At 44.3% G+C, this 26,728-nt stretch overlaps 4 protein-coding genes across 4 annotated transcripts in view; 2 read left to right on the forward strand and 2 right to left on the reverse strand.

The window, feature by feature from the left end:
- cntnap1 (contactin associated protein 1) overlaps positions 1 to 26,728 on the forward strand; it is a 155,683-nt gene that overhangs the window by 83,648 nt on the left and 45,307 nt on the right. The window lies entirely within an intron of this gene.
- Positions 360 to 6,425, reverse strand: retreg3 (reticulophagy regulator family member 3). The gene is made up of 10 exons (XM_052048644.1): positions 6,314 to 6,425; positions 5,827 to 6,080; positions 4,215 to 4,321; positions 3,569 to 3,599; positions 3,333 to 3,459; positions 2,974 to 3,058; positions 2,635 to 2,772; positions 2,453 to 2,532; positions 2,057 to 2,189; positions 360 to 1,939 (listed from the first exon to the last, which is right to left on the reverse strand). Exons 2-10 carry the CDS (start codon positions 6,078 to 6,080, stop codon positions 1,401 to 1,403), a joined length of 1,494 nt encoding a protein of 497 aa, XP_051904604.1. The 5' UTR covers positions 6,314 to 6,425; the 3' UTR covers positions 360 to 1,400.
- tubg1 (tubulin, gamma 1) lies at positions 6,078 to 11,304 on the forward strand. The gene is made up of 11 exons (XM_052048647.1): positions 6,078 to 6,972; positions 7,320 to 7,432; positions 7,804 to 7,971; positions 8,074 to 8,142; positions 8,433 to 8,512; positions 8,594 to 8,720; positions 9,025 to 9,111; positions 9,503 to 9,652; positions 9,723 to 9,875; positions 10,261 to 10,422; positions 10,630 to 11,304. The coding sequence occupies exons 1-11, from the start codon at positions 6,924 to 6,926 to the stop codon at positions 10,825 to 10,827; spliced, it is 1,356 nt and encodes a 451-aa protein (XP_051904607.1). The 5' UTR covers positions 6,078 to 6,923; the 3' UTR covers positions 10,828 to 11,304.
- Positions 17,527 to 26,728, reverse strand: part of plekhh3 (pleckstrin homology, MyTH4 and FERM domain containing H3) — a 31,378-nt gene continuing 22,176 nt past the window's right edge. Inside the window, exons 6-13 of the mRNA XM_052048635.1 lie at positions 25,516 to 25,639; positions 24,259 to 24,556; positions 21,294 to 21,501; positions 20,096 to 20,223; positions 19,688 to 19,808; positions 19,078 to 19,557; positions 18,355 to 18,546; positions 17,527 to 18,178 (exon numbers count right to left, since the gene is read on the reverse strand). Of these exons, the coding sequence (XP_051904595.1) occupies positions 18,029 to 18,178; positions 18,355 to 18,546; positions 19,078 to 19,557; positions 19,688 to 19,808; positions 20,096 to 20,223; positions 21,294 to 21,501; positions 24,259 to 24,556; positions 25,516 to 25,639 (1,701 nt within the window). The 3' untranslated portion in view covers positions 17,527 to 18,028. The remainder of the gene's footprint in view (positions 18,179 to 18,354; positions 18,547 to 19,077; positions 19,558 to 19,687; positions 19,809 to 20,095; positions 20,224 to 21,293; positions 21,502 to 24,258; positions 24,557 to 25,515; positions 25,640 to 26,728) is intronic.

Consider the following 26,728-nt stretch of genomic DNA (forward strand, 5'->3'; position numbering starts at 1 on the left):
GGCCTGTAGGGGGCACTAGTGAGGCGGATTATGATGAGAGCAGCTTTTATGGCCTGTAGGTGGGTGTAGTGAGCCTATTATTGCAGTGGTTAGGGGTAGAAGAAGTTGAAGCAGCGCGCTGAGTAATTTGTAAATAAGAGTCAGCTGGGAGTAGAATCGATGACTGCCATGGTGGATGTTGGCTGCTAGTATCGAACTGCCCAGAAAGATGAACACCGTCCGGCTGGTAAAAAGAACGATTCCAAAATAGGTTAAAATAGTAAATGACAGCAAAATCGAGACTACCACAACCGAGCAGTTAAATGTTCTTTGCCAGTTTAGTTGTTTTTGTTGGGATTCTCACACAAAAAGACGAGCGCTTTAGTTGAAAAGTTTATTCAATATAATTTGCACATCAAAACATAACTATTGCAGAGAAGAAAATGCACAAGTCAGCAGACTGTCAATTGTTGTTTGTAAAGTGAATCCAGCTGTTTTATTGTGCAGCTTATGTGATTTTCTTAAAATCACACGCTAAAAGTCTAGAATTCAGATAAAAACTTCACTGTGGCTCACTTACAGTATGGATAACCAAGTCATATTTTCATCGTAAAGTCACAGCATACTAGCAAGATTCATGGGCCACTTTTACAAACTAAAATACTGTCATGGTTTACTTAAAGTAAACCAAGTGCAACTCTATAAACTGTTGTTTGTATATTTCTTGACAAAAAAGAAAAGTTGAAGATGACTTTCACTTACATCGAGATGTTTCAACATTGTGATTTATAGGGCGTGAGACACATCCTGAATTTGTTCACGCAGCAAAAAAGAAAATCGCACAAAAGTAGCAAAAGCATTGGGGTACAATATTTGCCATTTTCAATTGGTTGGAGGATAGAAATAAAATTTAAAATATCTCATGCACTTTCTAATGTCAAAATGAGATTGTCTTCTGGATAGAGATGTGCAACTTTGGACAACCGCGGAGAACTTAAGGGCAAAAAGCAACAGCAGCACAACTCTGGTAACTTGTGAATAAACACGCTTCTGGGAAAGCAACACGGATGGCTCAAATGGGAATGCTGGATTTGGTCCCGTGTTTGTTAGATAGCCCTCTTCTTGTCCAGCCCTCTGTGGGAAAGAGGGCGACATTTGAATGACAGCATTTTGAATGCAGCAACTCACACCCTGTAAAGAGTTATGACATGGTTCCCCCGCCCAAAATAAGAAATAAAAAGCCGATGATTCATTATCAAACCAATCCAACTGAGTCTTCCGTGACATATTCACAGTGCCAAAAGTGATATTGACCACATGGGGCTGGGATTGAACATGAACATATATTTTGCTCTTATCCTTAAGACTCCAAATCTCATTAAATGTTTTGTAACTTTTTTTTTTGGTTTGCTTGTTTTTTGTTACTGTGGTTTACCGAGCAGGCTGGACAGAAAGTTGGAGCCCTGACTCTCTCTACGTTGCCCTTCTCCGACGGGGTCCATCTGGCTAAGTTCTGACTGATCCAGCATCTCAAAGTCCTCCACGTCAAAGTCCGTATCCAGCTCCGAGCTGGACTGCTTGCGGTAGCTACGGTGGGCGCCCGCCTTGGGGGGAGCTTGCCTGTGTTGGGCGGACGGTCGGCGAGGTTGCATGGCGCCGCTCAGCGCCGCCCGGATCATGTTGCTAGCGATGTCGCCCGCCAGGTCGCCCATGAAGTCGGAGGCGGGCGGCAGGCCACTGAGGGACATTTCGGCGTCGAGGTCTTCCTGGTCCGAGTCCAGGTGAGCGTCCACGTCCAGTACGGAGGCGCGGTGACTCTGCAGTCCGGAAAGAGCCAGGCTGGGGAGTCCAATGCTGGTGTCATCGTCATCGTCCATTAGGGTGGCATCTGGGTTGATGGAAGGGAAATCTGGGAGATCCTGAGCAAAAGATTCCTCGGCGTCGCTGTGTCTCTCCAGTTCTGAAAGAGTGCGGGGAACAAACAAAAAGACAAAAACATGGACAGGAAGATCCAAACTTATTCTATCAGCCTCCGGTCACACTGCTGCCCAGACAGGAAGATGGAAAAATAACTCACCCTCGGAGCCCTCGGTCAGCGGCGTCTGGCCCCGGGATAGATTAAACGTGCCATTGTCAGTGTAGGAAACCTCAGCATCGGAGTGCTCCGAGTCGGTGAGAGCGAGTTCCTTTGCCGTGACGATGTCGTCAAACTAAAAGAACGTCGTTTTAACTCAAACTTAACGCTAAAGCCGAACAAACACACTTGCCGCTAAGTTAATCAGTTAAAAAAAATAAAAATACTCTTGCAACTGGAATTGGTAACAGTGGAGGTTAACATGGAAAAATGCACCTCATATTGCTTTTCTTGAGATTTACTGCTTTTTTTTTAAATCGCAAATGTTTTTGGGTGGTGATGTCAACGAGTTTCATTTGTATAAAACGCTTGACATTCGGGCTTGTGACACAAACTGACCGTAGGACAGAAGGCTGCCAGTTCCTCATCGCTGTCGCTGCCTTCACCCGAGATAACGCCATGTAGAGGCATGCGCAGGACTGCAGAAAATATGCAAAAAATAAAACATAAAAACATCCGAGGCGACTTTAGTGAAAAAGCACAGTCCAAGTGAAGGGTTGTGTGACAACGAGGCTTCTCACACTGGTTGTCGAGCGGCTTGGACATCATGTATCCGCAAACGCTGAAGTCCAGCCGCTGCAGGACTGGCTCCAGCTTCACAAACACGTGCTGGAAAACCCTGTGGTACGCCGCCAGAGGGGCCAGGAGCATCACCAACACTGGACAACATGGAGAATTTTGACCACATCTTGTTTTTCCTCTTTAGCCAAAATGGATCCGACGAGTAATTTCAGATTATCCACAGCGCTCCAAGTAAGTCAGGAGTTTAACGACATCTGACCTCTTGGACTATGACCTTGCTATTTTATCTTTTTTTGTTTTTCTCGGTTTTAAAGGGAGCGACGCCTGGCGGGACTCACCAGCCGAGTAGGAGAGCACCAACCCCGGAATGTACCGTCCAATCACGGCCAACGAGGAGAAGAGGCAGCAGGTCAGGATGCAAAACTGGAACACACAAGCGCACACGTTACTATTTTGAAAAATATTTTAATAGGAATTTCCCCCCAACCACTCCTCAATGTTGCAATTTAATATATAATTTTTTTTTTCAGATTAGGAATCGGCGCAAAAAAAATATTACTCACATCTCATATTAAAATATGTCGCAAAAATTAGTTGACCACTGTCGTGAGGGTCAACACATTCGCAACTGATTATGCAGTTTCGTTTTATACCACTCATCGTAAAAACATTTTCACATATCTCGTATTGTCCTCACCCTGCCGGGGTTGAATCGTTTGAAGTGCGCCAGGTTGGACGCAACGACGACGGCGCTGACCCAAGCCTCGGCGACGTGGTGGCACAACTCGGGTACGCTGAGGATGCCGGGCTGCACCAGGCCCCAACTACGCATGAAAGCAGCATAACACAACATCACTGCATCCGTTTATTTTTTTTTTTAAGTTTCAAATGTAATACTGTCAGAAAGACAAAAAGTCGACTGCAGTGACCAACCTTTCACTTTCACATTCATCCTGGTTTCTGACTGTGGAGAAGAGAGAATATCGATTACAGCGCATCCTCATCTTACGACAGTGCACCTGTCTTACTAACGTCAAAAAAATGAAATAAAATAAAAAAGGAATAGAGACCAACTTACAACAAAGAACAACTTTATTAGCATGTTTTCTTTTTGTCTTGTCACAGAAAAATAAATCAATTTGCCTGAAATAAATGAAAGCGCCACTGCCATCTACTGTAATGGATGTGCAATTACATTTTATTCTTACATTGGAGGGGGTTGGGGGGAACCAACAGGCTGCTCTGCTCTGTCGTGTTGCTCACAGATTGACTACTGATCCACTTGGTGACTTCACGTTTTGTTTTGTTGTTTTTTCCTACCATCCAAAAATAGGCCAGATTAATCTCACAGGCACCAGTCTGCAGGCATCGTCTGCGCCGCTTGTCAAGATCAGGACACTACGAGAGGGGACGCTTCGAAGCAAGAATGGGATATTAACTGCTGGAGGTGACACACACATCCCTTGTTTGAGTCCAGCCTTTGGTGGGGTGAGGGGAGTGGGGGGGGGGGGCAGCAGGTGGCTCATCGCCTCTGTTCGGACCGCGCATTATGCTTGCAGAGAACAAAACGTGTAAGCACCTCTGAGCTTGGGCCAGATCTTGTTCATCCACACGTCCACGCAGACAAGGGCGGCCAGGCCGCACGACAGCAGAAACAACAGACGCAGAGTCGTCAGCGCAAAGAACCTGCGGGACAACGTCAGCTCGTCAAGGGCGACGACACATGCCGCTTGTTCAAAAAACCAATGAAAAGACTGTGCGGAATGATACAAGATTGTTACGTAAGGCTTGTCACGCACACACAATGCTGATTATCTTAAGACATGACGCCATCAATTCTGCGCCGAGACATAACAATATGAAGATGATGGTGGTTGTTTTTGCCGCAAAACAATAACACAGAAAAGGCTACATCCGAGCGATTAACCTGACCAAGAATTTGTTGGCATCGTAAGGCCTGTAATTGAGGTTAGCCATGTGATCTGGAAAGTGCAAAGATCTGGAAAATTAGATTTAGACGCTAAAGACCCGAGAAACAACAAAACCACACAAACACTCACCGCAAGTGCAGCAGTCTTAACGGCTGATCAAAATGTTTTTATAGTCATACTTTTAGTGTGAGCAGGCATATTTTGAAATTGAGGATATTGTGTTTATTTTATTAAATGCTTAATTCACTTCCAAAGCACAGCTTAGGTGCACAACTCGGGAGCGGCGCCGGTACTGGGCTGTTAAATTATTCAGAATGAAACTGACACGTGACATGAGTACACAACGCCCAAACGTTAATCGAATACCAATTGCATTTTTTGTCCAAATTAGAAAAAAAAAGCTGTCTTGGACATTGATTGGCAGGGAAATTGCATGTTTAGCACATACATAATCAACTATTCACCGAACTAACATATTTTTGTTGCAGAAAGTAGTTATTTATGACAAATCCCCGTTATTCAATATATGGTGGGTTACAAAAATATCCAATGCAATTAATGTAGAATGGTAAATGGCGAATAATTATGCTTTTTTTTCACATGTACAGTTACTCCAACCATAAAATTAGGACTGTCTCAACTTTTCATTTGAGCATGACGTCTCTCATCCAATGGTTAAAGGACACTTTGATTCTCTCCTCTTTCATCTCAAACTGCTTCAAACGACAAAGCGTGTGATGGAAAAGTGGTTAGGACTGCATGACGGTCCGTGTTTTATGTTATGTGTTGTGTTTATTATTTTACTTTATGTTAACTGTTTTGTTAAGCGCTTTGTTACAGCTGCCGCTGTTGTGAAAGCGCTATATAAATCAGCATGTATTGTATTGTATTATGAGGCTCAGTTCTGACATGAATTTGTAGTTTGCTTCTGACACCTCAGGGTGATACAGATTTTTCCATTGGACAATATTTAGACAAAAGTAAATCTTTCTTTTTTAATGTTTTTGGTATTTCTGCAGTCTATAGTGGTTAAATACATTAGTATGTACTTCACTAAGTATCTAAGAATACATCACATGCTAAATTAAGTCGTTTCTAACGCCACCGTTACACAATAATAATCACGTTGTTAGCTGCATGCCTCCCAAAAGTTGGCATTTACATCCTTGCCAGGGCATTCCGATACTCTCGCATCAACTTTCCGGGTTAAAACGTGCATGACGTGTATCTAATAAGATGTCAAAAAAGTTGCATTCTCACCAGAACACAACGTTGACCAGCACGTAGAGCAGCAGACATTGGAAGGGTCTCTCCCACACCAGCATCGACTGCAGGTAGGTGAGCAGCGGCTCGTAGGGCCCTAGCCGGGACTGCAGCGCCGCTTTGACCGCCCGCACCAGAGCGTCCCTTTCGCTGGAGCCCGGTCGACTTCGGAGGCCGGCAGCACTGGAACTCGACTTGCCTCCGGCACCGTCCGCCGCCGCCACGTCTTCCATAGCCCCCGTTTGAGACATCTTTAGATGGAAATGTAATGGGAGGGGGAAAAAACATTTGAATGTGCAAATGAGAGAAAAACGCGTGGTGGTAGTCGATCAGAAGCGCCAGCACAACATCGGTTTGCGATAATCGAGCGGGTTTCAAGAGCGAGATCACTAGCAGGAGGAGCTAAGAGAAACCGTCCGGCGACATTGAGGGACTAAATGATAATTAAGCCATCGTGGAAAGTGAACAGTGAGCTGACACTTACTATTTGGACATTTTCGCACGTAGGAGGTCTCGATGTTGAACTGCAAATATGGCGTAAGCTGTTTTTCTGAGCCCTTTGTCGTCCAATCAGATTGCACAGGGACAAAAGTGGCACGTTGCGTTCAAATGTCTAGGAATTGCGAATACTGTTTTTATTTTGTTTTGACAGAATAAACACTACGTTGAAGAACAGGTGACAAGTGATGAAACTTCCCATCATTACGTTGTTATAATAGTAGCATTTGCACGAAACTGATCGACACTGCAGCATTTAAGTGCGTTGTATCATGTACTTTAATAAAACGTGAAAATACTTAGATGCCGCCTTATGTGTATCCTCAGTAGTAACAAGAAATACCGGTATATTGTAAGAGGGAGTTGTGAATACAGTACATACTCTGTCTTTTTTTAATGCGAGCTATCATTCCGTTATACCAACGTTCGCCTGTGGGGGCAGTGTTACCTTTTACTGCCTCCAAAAAACAAAGAAGTCCGCTTCGTGTGTCACATCAGTATCAAGCGGGAAGCAGGTTAGCAATAACAAGCGGGCTAGCTAAATAAGCAAAAGGGATAGCAGGCTGGCTAAATAAAACGCCGCCCAGGACTTCAAGATGCCTCGAGAAATCATAACGCTACAACTTGGACAGTGCGGGAACCAAAGTACGTGTGATATAAAATAATGAAACTACGTCAATTTACGTCGTGATACTTCATAGCCGTTACGTCCGTTTGGGTTAGCTTGCACAGAGCGGCAGTTCTCTATTGACGTCACCGAAATATTGTCATCAAATTTATTAAGACTTCGTGCAATAGCTTCGCTGAACTGTAATGTGGGTTTTTGCGTCTGCCTCCATGGAGGTTCACTAAGGAGTCAACGCTAATAAGGCTCGTGGATGTCGTTGCATTGGTACCAAATCTTAAATCCAGCGTCAAAAGTATTCATAATTGCACATGTGCCGTTGCGTGTTCATTAAAGGTCTCATTTGCTCGTCCGTGTTTGTCTGCAGTCGGCTTTGAGTTTTGGAAGCAGCTATGTGCAGAGCATGGCATCAGTCCAGAGGGCATCGTAGAGGAGTTTGCCACCGAAGGGACCGACAGGAAGGATGTTTTCTTCTATCAGGTACGTGCCGTGCATGTAACATCAAACGTGGGGGTTGAATTTGAAAGTGTGTTGTATGCAGTTGTCGCAAATTTGTGCAAGCGTGCAGACCTAAATGTTGCCTGTGTGCAGTGACACAATATTCCAGTAGATGGAATCAGAGGAGAGAAGAATCAAGTATCAGTTGAGTCATGCATAGACTGAAATGAATGGTTACTTTCCTGAATCACAGTAAAGGAGACTATATTCATTTTTTTCACGCTTTAAATAGTTCCCAGGTGCCTTAATTGCATTTCAGTTACAGATGTTAAGAATTCGAGTATACAGCACAAACCCTTTCTACTTTGTATTCCATAATATGTCCCAATTCAGCCATTTTGTGTTTCTGGTAGGCCGATGACGAGCACTACATCCCCCGCGCAGTCCTCCTGGATCTGGAGCCTCGAGTGATCCACTCCATCCTCAATTCTCCTTACGCCAACCTATACAACCCAGAGAATATCTACCTGTCTGAGCATGGCGGAGGGGCCGGGAACAACTGGGCCAGCGGGTACTCGCAGGTGAGCACTTTTTATCAGGACATAAATATCTTTGAGCGCCCTACGGAAATAGTTTACACATTCAACCTGTTTGTATTTTATGTCTTTTTTTGCTCTCTGCAGGGTAAAAAAATCCAAGAGGACATTTTTGACATCATTGACCGCGAGGCAGATGGGAGCGACAGTCTGGAGGCAAGTTCCTAAATACCCTAGTAACTCCAATTGTGGCTACGGGTGTTTATTTGGGAGTATTCCCGACCCCACATCACCACCGTCATTTAGTGTGTGTGAGTCTGGAAGGTGTGGCTGAGCGTGTGTATGTTGGCGGGGCGCGCTGTGTAATAAGTGCGGCACTAATAGCTAAGGGCCGAGTAGAAGGCAGGTCTTACAAGGAGGGGGGTTGTTCACATTTTTTGCCAGCCCGCCACGTGTGATCATAAGCTTGCTGCTACTTTGTATGAGTAACTTTGAACCCAAAACAGGGATTTGTCCTGTGTCATTCCATTGCTGGGGGGACAGGCTCCGGTCTGGGGTCGTACCTGCTGGAGAGGCTAAATGACAGGTCTAAAGGCACAAATTATCTCTTCAGAGCATAAATAAAACATTTCTGGCCTTATAAGGATGCCCTTTTTTTTCTCATCAGGTACCCGAAGAAGCTGGTGCAGACCTACTCGGTCTTCCCCAACCAGGATGAAATGAGCGATGTGGTGGTGCAGCCGTACAACTCGCTGCTGACCCTCAAGAGGCTCACGCAGAATGCCGACTGCGTGGTGAGATTAACGTTGCCTCGAATACTGAGAATGTTTTTCCCCCCCAGGATAATAAAGGACAGTGAATGTAATTAGGCTAAATACAAAATGTATTTTGGGTCTCATGGGATCGGAGGGGTCAGAGTCTGTACGCTGGCACTTGTGTGTGGGCAGTATACAAAGTTGTTTTTTTGATTCTTCCAATTTTTTTGGAATGTCGCTGCATGGGTTTTCTTCCCACATGATCTTTTCTGTCCACCTCATCCATCTTCGTTCGGAGGCCCTTTTGTCTTCATGTCTCGCGTGCGTTTGTGTCATTCACCAGGTGGTGCTGGACAACACGGCGCTGAATCGCATCGCCACAGACCGGCTGCACATCCAGAACCCGTCCTTCTCACAAATCAACCAGCTGGTGAGTGCGTGTGAGAGCGAAACGCAGCGCTCGAATTAACTTCACGTCCGACAATTGACGAACTGTTTTGGAGGGTCAGTTTCTCAGCAGACGTTGAATGGAAATGAAAACCTTGGAAAAAAAAATTAGATGAGCTTCTTGGCTTAATTTAGTCATGTGGTTTGCTACTCTAACTCGGGTTGCGGAAGACTCAAGACTGAAAACTAGGCTATCCACTCATGAGGCTCACATGCAGTCCGGGAGAAAAGCTGCAGCAAAAAATGTCGCCTTAATATCAAGGTCATGCTCAAGAGAAATCCGTATCCGTCGGACCCCGCTTTTGAATAACCTGCAATTGACCTTCAACCTTCAATTGTCATTGAAGCTTTTTGTAACACGTCGGCCGTGACAGGTGTCCACCATCATGTCGGCGAGCACCACCACCCTGCGCTACCCGGGCTACATGAACAACGACCTCATCGGCCTCATCGCCTCGCTCATCCCCACGCCGCGCCTCCACTTTTTGATGACGGGCTACACGCCGCTCACCACCGACCAGTCGGTGAGTGGAGCCTCAAGGGACGACGGGCACGGCATTGTTTCAGTGTTAACAATGGGCAAGCGCTGCACAGGTGGCCAGCGTGAGGAAGACCACCGTGCTGGACGTGATGAGGAGGCTCCTGCAGCCCAAGAACGTGATGGTGTCCACGGGCAGAGAGCGCCAGCCCAGCCACTGTTACATCGCCATCCTCAACATCATCCAGGGAGAGGTTGACCCCACTCAGGTACAGGCCAGCATTTTAGGCTTGGTTTTTAATATATTATTTCTCTTAAAAAAAATAAATAAAAATAAAATAATTTCTATAGTTAGTTTTAATCAGTTTTCAGAATGGGTTTTTAATAGGTTTATGTAGGGAAAGTGCTTCATTTAAGTTTTGTTGGTATTAGTTTTATTTTTTTATTATTTTTTGGGAGGTGGGGGATCATTGGTGTATTTCTTGTGTGCACCAGGAAACATGGTAAGAATTTTTTTTTCTCTTTCAAAATCTAGACAAATAATCTCAATGTGTCCCTTTGGAGGAAAATGTTCAGACAGCCCCATTGTCGTCATTTTGGCGGTGTTTCAAAAGCACTATTGTGAAACTGGACAATTTATTTATTTTTTATCAGGTGCACAAAAGCCTCCAGAGGATCCGGGAGCGTAAACTGGCCAGTTTCATCCCTTGGGGTCCTGCCAGCATCCAGGTGGCGCTGTCCAGGAAGTCGCCGTACCTGCCCTCCGCCCATCGCGTCAGCGGCCTGATGATGGCCAACCACACCAGCATCTCCTCCGTAAGTCTCACCTCAACGCTTACGCAACGGATTTGTCTTTGGGTGGAGGGCTTCATTTGGTCTTTTTTGCCCCATTTGTGTCCTCGTTTATTTCAAATGGAGAATTTATTACAGAGGGAAAAAAAAGATGATTTTTTTTTTTTGTCAAAAAACTGTTGAGACTTGCTTATCATGACAGGATTTGAGTGCCACTCTGTCCTCTTGTAGCTGTTCGAGCGGACGTGCCGGCAGTACGACAAGCTACGCAAGCGCGAGGCCTTCCTGGAGCAGTTCCGCAAGGAGGATATCTTCCAGGACAACTTCGACGAGCTGGACAACTCGCGCGAGGTGGTGCAGCAGTTGGTGGATGAGTACAGCGCCGCCACGAGGCCCGACTACATCTCCTGGGGAACGCAGGAGCAGTGAACGAAACGAACACAACAGATGAAATGACTCCATTTAAGTGTTCCATTCTGTCTTTTCCAGCACTGACGGACTGACTGATTGCCTTCTTTTTTTGCCCTTACTTTCATGCTTTGCGCTTCCCAGTAAACCGTCCCGCGAAGCCTGGCCTTGACGCAATGCATGTTGGGTAATCACAATCAGAGGCAGCATCTGGTTACGTGCTAGAAAGTGTCATTTTAAAAGATCAAATCAGGTTCTGCACTGGAAAAAAACTAAATACACTTCATGGACATTTCCACGCATTGAAAGATGATGACGATGCTTTCTTTTTGACTTCTGCTGTCAGAAAAGTCGTTCACGTCATTTAGCTAATGTTTACCAGAGCGAGAGGTTGTGAAATGTTTCCTGTTACGTTGCTTGTTGGGCCTATTTAAGAAAAATACATTTTTGATGAAATTGTGTTTTTTGTAATGAATTAACAAAGTGTAATACCAGAAACTTTTGATCGATTTATGTTTTCTGTGTCAAAACAGCATTGAGATGTTGAGTCGGGTGTGCCTTTGCCATGGAGGGTCCTCCATGGCAAAGGATCTGTTGAACCTCTAAGACCGATTCACTGCTAGAGATTGGGGGGGGTTCGGCAAAAAAACGTCTTTCAAAACATGGTTCGGGGGGGGGGGGTTCCCCCAGCTAAAAACGCTTACTCCACGTGGTCATTTTTTTGGAAAAAAACCCCCCAAAAAACGACCATGTATAGTAAGGCGTTTTTGGCCGAAAAAACGACCATGTATAGTAAGGCATTTTTAGTTGAAAAAAACGACCATGTATAGTAAGGCATTTTAGTCGAAAAAAACGACCATGTATATATAGTAAGGCGTTTTTAGTCGAAAAAAACGACCATGTATAGTAAGGCGTTTTTGGCCGATAAAAACGACCATGTATAGTAAGGCATTTTTACCCGAAAAAAACGACCATGTATAGTAAGGCATTTTTAGTCGAAAAAAACGACCATGTATAGTAAGGCGTTTTTGGCCGAAAAAAAACGACCATGTATAGTAAGGCGTTTTTGGCCGAAAAAAACGACCAAAAAAATGACCATGTATAGTAAGACATTTTTAGTCGAAAAAAAACGACCAAAAAAATGACCATGTATAGTAAGACATTTTTAGTCGAAAAAAACGACCATGTACAGTAAGGCGTTTTTGGCCGAAAAAAACGACCAAAAAAATGACCATGTATAGTAAGACATTTTTAGTCGAAAAAAACGACCATGTACAGTAAGGCGTTTTTGGCCGAAAAAACGACCATGTATTGTAAGGCATTTTTAGTCGGAAAAAACGACCATGTATAGTAAGGCGTTTTTGGCCGAAAAAAACGACCATGTATTGTAAAGCATTTTTAGTCGAAAAAAAACGACCAAAAAAATGACCATGTATAGTAAGGCATTTTTAGTCGAAAAAAAACGACCATGTACAGTAAGGCGTTTTTGGCCGAAAAAAACGACCATGTAGAGTAAGGCATTTTTAGTCGGAAAAAACGACCATGTATAGTAAGGCATTTTAGTCGAAAAAAAACGACCATGTATAGTAAGGCGTTTTTGGCCGAAAAAACGACCATGTATTTATTGTAAGGCATTTTTAGTCGGAAAAAACGACCATGTATAGTAAGGCGTTTTTGGCCGAAAAAATGACCATGTATATATAGTAAGGCGTTTTTAGTCGAAAAAAAACGACCATGTATAGTAAGGCGTTTTTGGCCGATAAAAACGACCATGTATAGTAAGACGTTTTTTGCCCAAAAAAACAACAATGTATAGTAAGGCGTTTTTGGCCGAAAAAACGACCATGTATTGTAAGGCATTTTTAGTCGGAAAAAACAACAATGTATAGTAAGGCGTTTTTGGCCGAAAAAAACGACCATGTATTGTAAGGCATTTTTAGTCGGAAAAAACGACCATGTATAGTAAGGCGTTTTTGGCCGAAAAAAACGACCATGTATAGTAAGGCATTTTTAGTCGAAAAAAACGACCATGTATAGTAAGGCATTTTAGTCGAAAAAAAACGACCATGTATAGTAAGGCGTTTTTGGCCGAAAAAACGACCATGTATTGTAAGGCATTTTTAGTCGGAAAAAACGACCATGTATAGTAAGGCGTTTTTGGTCGAAAAAAACGACCATGTATAAGTAAGGCATTTTTAGTCGAAAAAAACGACCATGTATAGTAAGGCATTTTAGTCGAAAAAAACGACCATGTATATATAGTAAGGCGTTTTTAGTCGAAAAAAAACGACCATGTATAGTAAGGCGTTTTTGGCCGATAAAAACGACCATGTATAGTAAGGCATTTTTACCCGAAAAAAACGACCATGTATAGTAAGGCATTTTTAGTCGAAAAAAACGACCATGTACAGTAAGGCGTTTTTGGCCGAAAAAAACGACCAAAAAAAATGACCATGTATAGTAAGACATTTTTAGTCGAAAAAAACGACCATGTACAGTAAGGCGTTTTTGGCCGAAAAAAACGACCATGTATAGTAAGGTGTTTTTGGCCGAAAAAAACGACCATGTATAGTAAGGCGTTTTCAAAAAAACGACCATGTGTAGTAAGGCGTTTTTGGCCGAAAAAAACGACCATGTATCGTAAGGCGTTTTTGGCCGAAAAAAACGACCATGTATACTACGGCGTTTTTGGCCGAAAAAAACGACCATGTATAGTAAGGCGTTTTTGGCCGAAAAAAACGACCAAAAAAATGACCATGTATAGTAAGACATTTTTAGTCGAAAAAAACGACCAAAAAAAACGACCATGTACAGTAAGGCGTTTTCAAAAAAACGACCATGTGTAGTAAGGCGTTTTTGGCCGAAAAAAACGACCATGTATCGTAAGGCGTTTTTGCCCGAAAAAAACGACCATGTATAGTAAGGCGTTTTTGGCCGAAAAAAACGACCATGTATAGTAAGGCGTTTTCAAAAAAACGACCATGTGTAGTAAGGCGTTTTTGGCCAAAAAAAAACGACCATGTATAGTAAGGCATTTTAGTCGAAAAAAACGACCATGTATAGTAAGGCGTTTTTGGCCGAAAAAAACAACCATGTATCGTAAGGCGTTTTTGGCCGGAAAAAAAGGACCGTGTATAGTATGGCGTTTTTAGCTGAAAAAATGGCCATGTATAGTAAGGCGTTTTTTGCCCCAAAAAAACAACCATGTATAGTGAGGCGTATTTGGCCAGAAAAAAACGACCATGTATAGTAAGGCATTTTTAGTCGAAAAAAACGACCATGTATAGTAAGGCGTTTTGGCCAGAAAAAAACAACCATGTATAGTAAGGCATTTTTAGTCGAAAAAAACGACCATGTATAGTAAGGCGTTTTGGCCAGAAAAAAACAACCATGTATAGTAAGGCATTTTTAGTCGAAAAAAACGACCACGTATAGTAAGGCGTTTTTGGCCGAAAAAAAATGACCATGTATCCGTAAGGCGTTTTTGGCCGAAAAAAAACGACCATGTATAGTAAGGCGTTTTTGCCCGGAAAAAACGACCATGTATAGTAAGGCATTTTTAGTCGAAAAAAACAACCATGTATCGTAAGGCGTTTTTGGCCGAAAAAAACGACCATGTATAGTAAGGCATTTTTAGTCGAAAAAAACGACCATGTATAGTAAGGCGTTTTTGGCCGAAAAAAACGACCATGTATAGTAAGGCATTTTTAGTCGAAAAAACGACCATGTATAGTAAGGCGTTTTTGGCCGAAAAAAACGACCATGTATAGTAAGGCGTTTTCAAAAAAACGACCATGTATAGTAAGGCATTTTTAGTCGAAAAAAACCGACCATGTATAGTAAGGCATTTTAGTCGAAAAAAACGACCATGTATAGTAAGACGTTTTTAGCCGAAAAAAAACGACCATGTATAGTAAGGCGTTTTTGGCCAAAAAAAAAGACCATGTATAGTAAGGCATTTTAGTCGAAAAAAACGACCATGTATAGTAAGGCGTTTTTGGCCGAAAAAAAAGGACCGTGTATAGTATGGCGTTTTTAGCTGAAAAAATGGCCATGTATAGTAAGACGTTTTTAGTCGAAAAAAACAACCATGTATCGTAAGGCGTTTTTGGCCGAAAAAAAAGGACCGTGTATAGTATGGCGTTTTTAGCTGAAAAAATGGCCATGTATAGTAAGGCGTTTTTTGCCCAAAAAAACAACCATGTATAGTGAGGCGTTTTTTGGCCAGAAAAAAACGCCCATGTATAGTAAGACGTTTTTAGTCGAAAAAAACAACCATGTATCGTAAGGCGTTTTTGGCCCGAAAAAAACGACCATGTATGGTAAGGCATTTTTAGTCGAAAAAAACGACCATGTATAGTAAGGCGTTTTGGCCAGAAAAAAACAACCATGTATAGTAAGGCATTTTTAGTCGAAAAAAACGACCACGTATAGTAAGGCGTTTTTGGCCGAAAAAAAATGACCATGTATCCGTAAGGCGTTTTTGGCCGAAAAAAAACGACCATGTATAGTAAGGCGTTTTTGCCCGGAAAAAACGACCATGTATAGTAAGGCATTTTTAGTCGAAAAAAACAACCATGTATCGTAAGGCGTTTTTGGCCGAAAAAAACGACCATGTATAGTAAGGCGTTTTTGGCCGAAAAAAACGACCATGTATAGTAAGGCGTTTTCAAAAAAACGACCATGTATAGTAAGGCATTTTTAGTCGAAAAAAAAACGACCATGTATAGTAAGGCGTTTTTGCCCGGAAAAAACGACCATGTATAGTAAGGCATTTTTAGTCGAAAAAAACAACCATGTATCGTAAGGCGTTTTTGGCCGAAAAAAACGACCATGTATAGTAAGGCGTTTTTGGCCGAAAAAAACGACCATGTATAGTAAGGCGTTTTCAAAAAAACGACCATGTATAGTAAGGCATTTTTAGTCGAAAAAAAACCGACCATGTATCGTAAGGCGTTTTTGGCCGGAAAAAAGGACCGTGTATAGTATGGCGTTTTTTGCTGAAAAAATGGCCATGTATTTTTGCCCCAAAAAAACCAACTATGTATAGTAAGGCGTTTTTGGCCGAAAAAAACAACTATGTTTTTTGAATGGGCAAAAAATGGGCTAAAAACGCTAAAAACGACCAAAATCCAAAAAGTTTCTGTGTATCTTAGGGAATTTTCAAAGCACATGGGTAGCAACTTGACCTTTCTAAATAAAACGTGGCCAGCAAAAAATTAACAAAAAAAAAACACCAGTTGTCTGAGAGGGGTAAGAAAATTAAATACAATAAAACGGTGCTATTTTGTTTTTTATTAATAATTACATACAGTATTTCTCTTATTGCACTTCCAAGTTAGTTTTAAAAAAATAGTGCAATAAACTCTACACACACACACACATTAGATCAAGAGGTACCATACAGCGTATAAAGTGACTGTAAAACAAAACGGGTTTTCTTGTTGTTGTGCTCCATCATCCCAAAGCTGCCTGCAGCTGCCAAGCAGTCAAGGTTTTGCCCCGTTCATCTGATACAGAACATGCTGCTGGCGTTGATTTCTTTTATGATGTCTTGTCACATGGGAAACTTATACTGCAAAATTCGCTCCAAAAAAATCGCTTTGCGGGTAAAATTAAACGCTTGAATCAAAAAGTGGAAGGTGGGGCAGGGAGATGGGGACTCATTGTTAAAATATAATGCATTAACAAAAGTATTTGGTCCAGCCTAAAACAGGGCAACATTTTAGCTAGGGGAAGAAATTTCAAACATTTTGCACGTCTGTTTTTGTGTGCATGTTTTTTTTTTCGTGTGTTTGTTTTGGTGCATATTTTGTGGGTTTGTGTGTTTCTTCGTATGTCTGTTTTCGCGTGCTGTGTGTACGTGTGAGGTTTTGTGTGTGTGTGTGAGAGAGAGAGGCTAAAAAAAAATTGTAACCTGGGGATTTGTCAGATCTGTTGTCATTAGCATGAAACTTGTGCATACATGCTAGTTACAGTTGCGCTCATAAATTTACAAACCCTGGCAGGATTTGTGAAATATTGGACATTTTTGGAACACAGTACCGATGAGTCAATGGCGACCATCTATCCTGTTGCGTCCTTTTAACGATTGGCCTCTTCTGAGATGCCTTCTAGTTGTCACGACCTCACTCAGGCAGTAGAGTGGTCGCGGGTTTTTGCATGCATGTTATTTAGTGACAATACAGTAATCCCTTGTTTATTGCGTTTAACGGGGACCAAAACCAACCCGCGATAAACGAAAATCGGCGAAGTAGCGACCCCCCACCCTCCCCTCCATAATCTGTCGGTCCATAATATTTAAAAAGGCCAAATTTAATGGTATACATGCACGTAGAAGTAAATTGTAAAGTAATTAACATGACTTCATGCTGTGTACTAATAGATTTACATGTATAAATTAGGTTAGTGTATGAATAACAAAATACAGTAAACATACACATGTGGTACTGTATATGTTGCTCTATGTGACTCGCTGTTGTTTTGCTGACTTCTCCTCGCAGACCGTTTGCGTACTTTTAGCCAATTATTTATTATTTTTTTTATGAATACGTTTGAAAAAATCCACGATGCACTGAAGCCGCGATAAACGAACCATGAAATAGCGAGGGATCACTGTATGCTTTTGTGTGTGTGTGTGTGTGTGTGTCTGTGTGTGTTTTTGAGTGGGTAGGTGTGTTTGTGGAAAAAAAACAAAAAAACAACGAATAATTGACACGAAAAAGTCAAATTGGTGGGCTCTTAAGTCAAGGTACCTCTGTTTTACAATGTTAGCAAAGCTGCGCTGTGCTGTCACGTCATCAGTCAATGAGGGACGAGTGGGCAGGAAACCATAGAAGAAGACGACGACGACAACGGGACAGCAACAGTGATCCTTCCGTCAGGGTCCTGTACAAGAGTACAGCAGCCACGGTGACTTGAGCGCGCAAAGGCGCAACATCTGTTTCCAGTTCCAAGTTCACATGGTTGGCTGCATCAACACTTCTGCGGTAACGCAGGCCTGATCCGGGACCTTATGAAAACTCCTCGACGAAGGGCGCGGGAAGCGCACGAGAGGGATGACGGCCACCTTCGAGGAAAATTAACCCAAACTGGCCCAAGACAGAAAGCAGATGTGGAAGTTGTTCGTGGTCCAGCTCTTGAGGGCTTTGCGTCAGAGAACGGCCTCGCCTTCGTCGACCCCCCCGCCCCCCCGGCGCCGGCACGTTGGGCTGCGTCCATCTCAGACGGGGTGCGAGGGCAGGAGGGCGGGCGCGGACGGGTGGCGGAAGCCCACCGCTGTGCCGTCGTGGATTTTGACGCCGTCGCCTTTGCCTCGCTGCAGACGGGTGGCGTTGAAGTACGCGTTCATCAGCTGCGTGATCTCGCTCAGCTGGGACGGCCGGACAAACATGCACTTGTTATCGATTCGATTCATTTCCTAATATTTTCGCATTTTCATTTCAGAGCAAAATCCCCATGACAAGAAAAATCCACGACATATGACTTGTCACCGAAAAGGCCATTTTGCTGACAAAAATGGGTGTTCCGATTCCCTTGGTTGGTTACCTTGTTGGTTTCGAAGAGCATGTCTCGGCCTCCGGCGTTGATCTTGAACGTGTTGCTGTCGGAGACGCCGTACGAGCAGATCTGTCCGTAGGGAAACGACTCGAGGGCCTCGGCCTCTCCTTGGCGATAAAGAGACACGCTGCCGGCCGCCACCCCCAACCACAATTTCTGGGAAAAATTCTCCGTTGAACTCTGCAGAGGACACTCAAAATGTCAGCGTGACCTCGGGGACCACATCTGGGTATCCTCTTAGCGCAACGATAAGTGACACTGCCCTGAGTCATTGCGTGCGAATAGCGAGATATTCATCGAAGCGAGCATAGCATGAGAGCAAATGTCCAAACAATTTGGGTGCGTGCGATGAAATTATTTTAGCTGTCATTTGTTAATGTGCTTTTGCCATTTAAATGCTATAAAACACACACGATTATTGTGACCACTAAGAGCCACAAAAATTAAATGTTTACATACGGCTATGTAACGGAACCTATTAAAATTCATTGAGTACCAGCAAGTCTGAAGAGATGTTTAAAAACGTCTTTGGGAGTGAATGAGTTAAATATTCATGGGAACAAACAGCTATCGCTATCCCGCTAACGTGCTTGAACTGTTGAAATATTAAAAACGAGCGCACAAGTATGTCAACGACTGGCTAGGAATGTGGCTTGCGACCAAAGGTCTGCAGGTTCGATCTCCTGCAACGAGACGAGAGCGACTACTCACAATGTAGAAGTCGACTTCGTAGAGCGTGCATCCAAAGCCGGACCATTGACGTGCTATGGCCAGGTAGGCGGCCATACTGTCTCTGCAGTTGGAGCCCGCCAAGTCTCTCCAGCGCTCCAAAATGGCCCCCATGACGGCCGCCGCCTCCTCCTTCGCGCGGCTGCGGAGGCGCAGGTCCTTCTCGACCTTCTGCTTGTGCGCCGCCGCCGCCGCGTGGCTCCACAGCGCCCCCGTCAGCAGGCCCGTTGGGAAGCGCTGGGCGGCGGGGCAGCCCGTCGGCGCCGCCACCTGGCAGGGCGGCGGCGCCTGGGCCACGAGGACGCGGGCTTCCAGCATGTGGCTGGGGAAAAGTTGGTCCAGGGGTGGGCAGGGCACGTGCGTGCTGAAGTCCCCCATGATTGCCTGAAGCCGGAGAGCCGCCAACGTCTGGAGGTCCTCCTCGCAGGCAGGCAGCTGGCCGCGGATCACCATCTCGTGGCACTGTGGGTTCAAAAAAATATATATTTATGTGTTGATAAATTGACTTTGGAACCTCGACGAACCAAAAACACAACAAACTGACCCCGCAGGTGTACCTAATGAAGTGTCCAGTGAATGTCTCTCATGTTACCTGCTCAAAGAGGAAGAGATACTCAATGCTGTCCACTGAAATGCTGTCGGCGTCCAGCAGGCAGTAGAGCTTGAAGCACAGTTTGCGCTGGCCTTTGGACTCGCATTCTATGCCGGAGATGCTGCGCACAAATTCACAAAGCAGGAGCCATGAAGACTGGAGCTTAAAATGAATCGTTTGCATTTTCATCTGGATTGTAGCGTGTGTGTCCCCCCCCCCCCCCCCCCCGCGCTGGGCGTCACGTTTGACCGACAGCACCAAGACAAGGTGGCCTCTTATCAAACCGTTGCATCACGTTCCGCATGGGAAGCGAACCACAGGAGATTTAAAAAAAAAAAAAAAAAAGTGCACAGTCTGCCGCTCCGTTGACTGACGAATAACGCTGAAAAGCTTTTGATTGTGTCTGACCTGGTGAGGATGTCTGCGATGAGCGCGCCGCCCGACACGGGCTGCTCCCACAGGGCGTTCTGCTCGTACAGAGAAAACGTGTTCTTGCTGTCTTTCAGGCCGAGCCGCTGCTGCATCCTCAGCACCACCTTTGGAGAGCACACAAGGTGGTTGTCTTCCGGGGGGGGAATTTTGTCAACAATTTTCAGCGCATCGCAAAAAGGATTGACCAATTTTATGCATTGAAAATGGTTTGCTCTCTTTGAAAATGCAATGGCTCATGAAATATCTTTTTTTGAGGACATTCTGAAAAGTGATTGTTTTGGAGTTGGGAGAAGTCCGGCAAAGCAAAGCGTGGAGAGTATCTGTCCCCAAAGTGCATGGTTTCAGTTAGTCATTGCAAACAGTCACAATATTCACACTCTCCTTATTCTTGCTTAATACTGCAATGCCTTGTACTTTGGAGTCAGCCAGTCCTCCATTAAGCGCCTTCAGCTGGTCCAGAATGCCGCTGCTCGCCTCTTGACTGGTACTCGTAAGAGGGAGCATATCACTCCCACTCTGGCATCCCTTCACTGGCTTCCCATTCATTTTAGAGTTATTTTCAAGATCCTCCTCTTTGTTTTCAAATCTCTAAATAATCTGGCGCCACCTTACCTCTCTGAGCTCATCCGCCCCTACACACCTGCCCGGCGCCTCAGGTCTGTGGACCAGTCTTTGCTAGACGTACCAAGAACTAAACTGAGGCTCAGAGGGGATCGAGCCTTTTCTGTTGCTGGTCCCTCTCTCTGGAATGACCTCCCACTGAACATTCGGCAAGCCTCCTCGCTGCCCATCTTTAAAGCCCTCCTCAAAACTCACTTGTATTCTTTGGCGTTCGACTCAGCATGACTTAGATTTGTTCTTGATTTTACTGTTTGGTGCTTTTCCACCGCCTTTATTACCGATTCGTCTTATTGTTTATTGTGTATGTTAAATCGCTCCATGTACAGCACTTTGTATGCAGCGATGGCTGTTCGAAAGTGCTCTATAAATACTGTTGACTTGACTTGACTTGACCATTTTCTCAACTTTGTCTCAATCCGCTTCTTCATTTTGACAAGCACGACATGTTTTTATGGTTCAAAAAAGGAAAAATTTATGTCACTTTTGGGTTTTTTTTCCCATATGCGGGAAGTCGGTAATGTAGTCGTTCAACACATTTTAAAAAAATGCAAACCTCATTGGCGGTGGTATGAGAGCTGATGTAGAGCTGGCAGCAGCCGGGTCCGGGGTAGTGCACCGTGCACAGCATCTCCTGCCTGCTCATCAGCATTTGGATCTCCTCCCAGGAGGGCACGCATTCGCGACACTTGGTTTTCTCCAGAGCCTCGCTGATGAAGGACGCGTAGTTGTCCATCTCCGATTCGGGATTCTGGTTCTGGATCCTGCAAACGACAGGTGACAGTTCTAGATTTGCCTGCCGGGGCAATTTATAATCGGCTAAAAAAAATGTGATCAAACGATCGACAGAACAAGCTACAGTGGTTTTAAAAATGTTTCTATGATATAAAATCAGGGCAAAGTTTGAAAATAATTTCTTGGTCTTGGGTTTTGAAAATCACATCAAATTTTAAAAAAATAAAAATTGTAAGGGGTGTGTAGACTTCTTATATCCACAGTCAATCTCTAATGCTCTTAAATGAAATGCGAGATCCCAACAAATTTTCCATCAATTTAAAATGTCACGATTTTATTTTTTGTAATTTTGACCGTGCATCGGTTTTTGAACGTATCTGTTCTTAACCAAATCTATTCTCGACCAAAAATTGAGTTGATAGTCGAAAACCGAGGTTTGACTGTACTTTGTTTTTGCGCATCACCAAATATTTTGAAGAAGTTACGTTTCCGAAAGTTAGATTTTTTTTTTTCCTCGAATGACGACATAATAGGATGCTTTTCTTGACGGTTCCTTGCCCATATCAAGGACTACAGGAAGGAGACAAAGTGGCGCATAGACAAAACCCATTAAAGGCAAATGAAAACGCATCGAACAAAAGACAAATTGTGTTCAAGTGGCCTAGCAAAAACAAATGATTTAGTCTTATTTCCAACCCGTCGTTTTTCGTGTGTATTTAAAAGAAAAAGGCATCTGGAGTAACCGCTGTCCCCGAAAGGGTTCATCACAGAAAATTCATTCATCCATCCATTTTCTGGACCGCTTGATCCTCACTAGGGTCGCGGGGGTGCTGGAGCCTATCCCAGCTGTCTCCGGGCAGTAGGCGGGGGACACCCTGAATCGGTTGCCAGCCAATCGCAGGGCACACAGAGACGAACAACCATTCGCACTCACACTCACACCTTGGGACAATTTAGAGCGTCCAATCAGCCTGCCACGCATGTTTTTGGAATGTGGGAGGAAACCGGAGCACCCGGAGAAAACCCACGCAGGCCCGGGGAGAACATGCAAACTTCACACAGGGAGGCCGGAGCTGGAATCGAACCCGGTACCTCTGCACTGTGAGGCCGACGTGCCAACCACTGGACTACTGGGCCGCTCCATCACAGAAAATTATTTTAATTCATATTTTTACAACTCATTATAGTCATCAAATAACGCCATACTGTCGGCTTACTTTTATCGTCGTCATCATTCTGGCCCATGAAGTCTATTTTTACTCAAGTTGCCAAATATTTTTCCTCACCCGGTAAAAACCCACCTCCAAGGAAAACATAACCCACCTTTGGCAGCAGTAACATAAGACAAATTGTTAAAAGTGACCCAACCCCTTTTGACGGTGCGACGCACCGATTTTCTTTGGGCTGCCAAAAACGACAAAATGTGAGAACATTTTTAACGCCGGCTCTCGGGGACATCTAAAAAAAAAAAAAAAAAAGGCGCTTCAAAGTCACATTTGACTTTCTGGGTTGAGCGACACCAAACAGGAAAAGGTGTTTCCGCTGCTGAGAAACGGGCTGACCCGCCGCTTCCTCCTGGCAAAGCGTCGGTGCCAGGCCCCGGTGTGCGTGCATGCAGCTGGGCCTAAGAAAGCTTCCCTTTGAGTAGGGAAGGTGTGAAATGAAAATGAAAAATGTGATGAGGTTATGAGCTCAGTCTTGCATAAACACCAAGCGGGGACGGAATATTGAAAAAAAGAAATGAAAAAAAACCACGCAAAATAAGTGATGCAATACCCCCCAAAATTAGGAGTTTTGTCTCATTTGTTTTAAAATGACACTAAAATGTCAGTTTGACTTTCTTGACTTTGATGGAACATGACGTGGAGCTTGGGAAAGTCATCAGGATTTTGATTTTGGCTTCTCACCAGCATAAAAAGATAATCACCGAAGAACAACTCATGTGAAGTTCGGTTCAAAAAGAGAAATCCGCCCAAAGACACAAATTTCTGATGTGGTATACTAAAAATGGCTTTTTTGTTACAACAAACAAAAAAAAACAACCAAATGTGGAATAGGAAGGGAAGAATGAGGTGACATGACGCCGGGGTGCAGAATTCACTAAATAGAGCCGTTCAAACCGGAGCCTTTTTAAATCACAACACTGCCACAGGGACGGGAATTTGTCCCGCTGCTGAAACATAATTAGGAATGTTCCAGTGAGGCAGTGGGATCCCCTCATATGCCCCCCCTTTTTTTTTTGTTGCCACTTCTCCCTTCGCACATTCTCTGGGAGGCACTGCACGTTGGGAGGGAGTGGGGGGGGTGGAGGGATGTGGAAGCTTTTCTGGGCCACATGCCCAGCTCCAGCCTTGGCGCTGCCCAGCTGCAGCTTTCCAAAGGGAGCGGCGAGAAAAGTGAGTGTGGAGGGGAAGATTAAAAAAAAAAAAGAGGGGTCAAGTTACTCGACTATGATCGCTTCTGCCGATAAGGACAGGGGATGGAAAACGCAAAGGAGGGAGATTAAAGTGCTAATGGTGTAGATCAGCATGCGGCCACAGAAGGGCTAATTCAGAGCTGCAAATCCACAGCCGACAATAGTAAAGTGGCGCTCGGAGACGATGGCGCCTGTTTATTTTTTTCTCATCACCGCATCCAAGTTCTGGCAGCCGCGGCGTTTGATTTGAATTTACCGCCAATTTCAAAGACAATACTCCATGGCTAACTGCTGAAAAATGCACCTGACGTATGTTATAAATTTGTCTGAATACTCTCGTCCGCTTAATGTGTTGTGTAAGATGTGTTACCTCTTGAGGTGGAATCGCAGGTACTTGAGGACGGCGGCTCCGGGCAGGAAGGTGCAGCTCATGCAGGTGAGCAGCTGCCAGTAGCGCAAGTGGGCGGCGGTGTAAGGGGCCGGCGTGTGGCTGGTCTGCTTCACCAGCTGGCAGTAGACCTCGTCGCGCAGCGGTCGCAGGTCCAGGCAGGTCTGCAGCACGCCCTGGATGATGGGCACGGCATCGTGCGCCGACTCCAGCTGCTGCAGGCTGTTGAAGAGCTTGACGGCCTCCTCGCACAACGAGCCGTAGCCCTTGCCGTGGTGGTCTGTGAAACGTTCGGATTGCTTACAAGCAGGAACAATGGACAACTTTTTTCGAAACATGAGGCTTTAAATGTCACGTCGCTTTGACTTTGTTCAGCATGGATTATAATTGTTTTATTTTTTATGTTTATTTATTTTCTTTTGCTTTTTCCTTGGCCTTTTGTAGTACTTAGCAGCGTCAACAAGGTTAGGGACAATTCACTGTTCACTTAGCTGCCTGGCTAGCTAGCCAGGTAGCTAGAACGATAGCTTTGGCTAGCTAGCTAGCTAGCTGGACAGATCGATAGATATCCCCATTTTTTTTCATGTCGTGTCTTAACTGTTATTCAATATTATTTTTCCGAGATGCCAAAAATGCTAGTTGGCTACTAAAAGTTCATCCAATATTCAAATAAACATTAACATTTTGCTGTCAATGTATGACTCCAACTGAAAAATGTGATTTGTGCAATGATGACAATTTAAAAGCAGTTTCAAACTGACTCCCCAAAAATATGACTGGTGCAATAAATGAGTACAAAAAACACAAAAGGAAACCCCCGTAATATGTCAACTTGTCGACACATTTTTTTGGTGACCAAAAAAAAAAAAAAAGAGGAAATAAGACGGCAGGTTCTGTAGCATTTTCTATTCATGCTGTAGTCAACTGGAAGGCCCTACCTGTGGAAATTATAATGCCTCTCTCTGTTTAAATGCTTACGCCCGATATAGACTTGACTTGAAATGGCGGTTTTCAACAATCTTAATTCTTTAAGTGCTATAAAAAAAAGTACAACCTCTGTTAAAACCCTTGATAAAAAATGTGTTTACTTTACCAACACCTTTTTTTAACCTTCTCTTAAGTGCCACCAAAAAAAAAAGCCAAAGAAAAAGCAAAAGAGATGTGTAGATATACATCGAGAATTCTCGGAAAATGCAACACTACATTGACATGGTGACGTGTATGTGGAAAAAGGCTTACATGTGTGCTCCAGGCTGCCGTAGGGGAAGGGCAGCAGCGGGGCATAGAGGGGCCCATGGGTGTACTTCAGGATGGGATTGTGCTGGTAGATGTGCTCCACCACCTCAGGGTTGAACTTGTTCTCCTGAAGGACAACGGGCGAAAAAAACGTTGCGGAGAAAGTTCATACTGCTCCCCCGAGCGTGCAGCCGATCTGGGCCAGCGGGTGATTCAGTGCGTCTGGGGCAGATTGGACCGCGACTCTGGCAACCTTCAAAGCGCCGACGAGGTCAAGTGACGACCCGGCAAACGGCCGCAGCATGATAGACATGTTATATTTTATCCGCCCGAGTCAGCCAGGTCAACATGTTTCGGTCTTCCGTGGCCCAAGCGCCCGGACGCCTTCCAGTGGCAACAGATGGCTCGCACGCTATACGGCCCGGCACCTGTTGCTTATTAGTAACGCCGCCACTGCCGCTCTCAGGACTTTTCCACAGCCTCTCAAGCCTGCAGCCACCTTCTCGGTGGCTGGCTTCCAGACGAGCTTATTTACTGGGGCCCGAGTGGACACATTCCTCTGCGTTTTTTTCGTGCACGCAGTCTTGTCTGTCTGAAGGGCACGGACGCTTTGAACGTGACAATTGCGCCATTTCTCTCAAGACTCCGGTTGAATGCTGCTTCGACAATAGCCTTGCTGGTGTCAGATGAGGCATGACATGCCTGTCACATAAACATGCCTGTAATTTAGACTACCGGTAATTATCCAAATCATACCAAGCATGTCGGCTCAGAGCAAACAAAAGGCGTGTTTAAAGAAGAGAATGGCGGACGGTTGACCTGAGGGGGACATATTATGGAAAACTAACATTTGGGTCTCAGGAGAGCCTGCCGAGGCATCACTTGTGAAATTACCCAACCGAGAAAGTCTTTTGTGAGCTGCATATTTCCCAAAAATGTGTCCTCCTGTTGTTTTTGCTGTAATATAAAAGTTTAATAAATAAAATGCATTGTTGCTCTTCACCTTCTGCGCACAGATTTAATGGAATGTCACTTCCTGCCAACGGCCATCATCATCCGTCACGTGGTTTCGCGCAATTATTCGCAGAGGAAAATACCCAGAATCTGACAATGTTAATCAATACCCAGATCCGCACATATCTTGAGCCTAATCTGTCCAGCTTACAAACAAACAAGCGATTAAACTAAACTGGCGTCGATATTGGAAGACGCTTTC

The sequence above is a fragment of the Hippocampus zosterae genome, chromosome 17 (genome assembly GCF_025434085.1).
Source record: "Hippocampus zosterae strain Florida chromosome 17, ASM2543408v3, whole genome shotgun sequence".
Lineage (NCBI taxonomy): Eukaryota > Metazoa > Chordata > Actinopteri > Syngnathiformes > Syngnathidae > Hippocampus > Hippocampus zosterae.